Source organism: Austrofundulus limnaeus, unplaced genomic scaffold (assembly GCF_001266775.1).
Source record: "Austrofundulus limnaeus strain Quisiro unplaced genomic scaffold, Austrofundulus_limnaeus-1.0 Scaffold1226, whole genome shotgun sequence".
NCBI lineage: Eukaryota > Metazoa > Chordata > Actinopteri > Cyprinodontiformes > Rivulidae > Austrofundulus > Austrofundulus limnaeus.
The window spans coordinates 100,726-102,284 of record NW_013953628.1 but is presented as its reverse complement, the minus strand read 5'-3'; the positions used below and the strand labels follow the sequence as shown (position 1 = coordinate 102,284).

The following is a 1,559-nucleotide window of genomic DNA, read 5'->3' as shown; positions in this document are numbered from 1 at the left end:
ACTTTTACTCTCAGCTTTTGACTAAGAATTATCTTACACTTAAGTCCACTCTTAGCAGCATTCTTAAGAGGAATTCTAAGAAGTTTGATAAATACAGGCCCTGGGCTCAGAAAGACACTTCAGAATAGTCCTTGGGTGTTTCTGTTATCTAGTCCATTATCCTATTGGAAGACCCTTGACCTGTAGAATAAAGCTTTACTTGTTTTAAACAATATTTTTAATAATGTTAATGCTAGTTAGTTTTAACTTGAAACAATTTATGAAGCTTGTCATTTAAGAGATTCAAATCAAACCCCATAATTCATCGAGAGAAGTGAAAAAGCATTCAGTTTGACTTTTTCTCGTTATGAACAGTATGGTAAAATTACTGTGTTGAAATTATTCTGTAATTGTGAAGTTTAAAGAAAAACATCAAGAACAAAGGCACCAAAACAAATCTTTTTATTTTCAGCCAGTGCAAAAAAAAAAAAAAAAATCACATTTACAAAACTTCCGCACCTCCTAAATTTACCAAATTCAACTCCATGATTTGGTCGACCTCTGAGTATATCATCCTGCTCACTGCTCTTCATCAGGACGAGCAGTCGTAGATGTGAATGGCGCGGTCATCGCCAGCGGAGACAATCTTTGAGCCGTTGCTGTTGTACTTTACACTCCACACCTGAAGAAAGAGAAGAACGTGAAGTTCAATAACTTCATCAACTTACTGCAGGGAAACTGTGTGTATTCAGGATTCATACATTTACTGACAGAAAGATCTAAGCCTCCAAACATGGGTGGAGATAAAAGGAAACAAGGTGAAATGTCGTTCTGCCATGATTACAGTTTCAGATGGATAACAGAGTTGGTATTATGAGCACAGTGTATGATTAAATGTGTGACACCAACCAGTGCCTGAAAACAAACAAATATTCAGTGTGAAACAGACTTGTGCAGTTCAGGGTGGTTAAGTGTCTCTTGTTCTGGACCCATCACTGCTCTGCATGTGGACAGGATATTCACAAACCGTTGTGTTGATTGAGCAGTCCAGGTTTACCTTTGCAGGTCAAACTGGGGAGGTTAATTCATCAGGAATAATGAAGCCAGAATTACTGCCCTTTTCCTGAAATGCAGCCAATCATCAGTGGCGCTTGCAAATTTTTTTTCAGGGGGGCCCATGGGGGGGCCACCAAAACTAATGTGAATAACAGAAAATTTATGATGTGTTTGTAAAAACGACTAATTGAAAACTATGGCAATATAAAGCTATAGATTCACCAACAGATGTTGAATTTGTAATTTCACAGATAATATCACTGATTTTATAACATTCAGAGACAAAAACAAGAGTAAGTATTTGTAATGTTGGGGGGACCCACTGGTGGGGGGTCTGGGGGTCCTCCCCCCAGAAAACTGATTTGAAAACAGATTTTTACCTACATAAGAAAACACTTAATGTGAGTTTTCTACAGGTAAAATGAAATAAATTTATTTGTTAAACAAGAGAAACACTGGATGAACTAATGTTTTATGGTAAATGTGGGGGTTTAAATTAATTAAATTTTAAATTTGATGGGGAC

At 36.9% G+C, this 1,559-nt stretch overlaps 1 protein-coding gene across 1 annotated transcript in view; it reads right to left on the bottom strand.

Moving 5' to 3' along the window:
- Positions 1–425: 425 nt before the first annotated feature.
- skic8 (SKI8 subunit of superkiller complex) overlaps positions 426–1,559 on the bottom strand; it is a gene marked incomplete at its 5' end in the record, with an annotated part of 38,215 nt that continues 37,081 nt past the window's right edge. Inside the window, 1 exon segment of the mRNA XM_014031325.1 lies at positions 426–661. Coding sequence (XP_013886779.1) covers positions 572–661 — 90 coding nt within the window.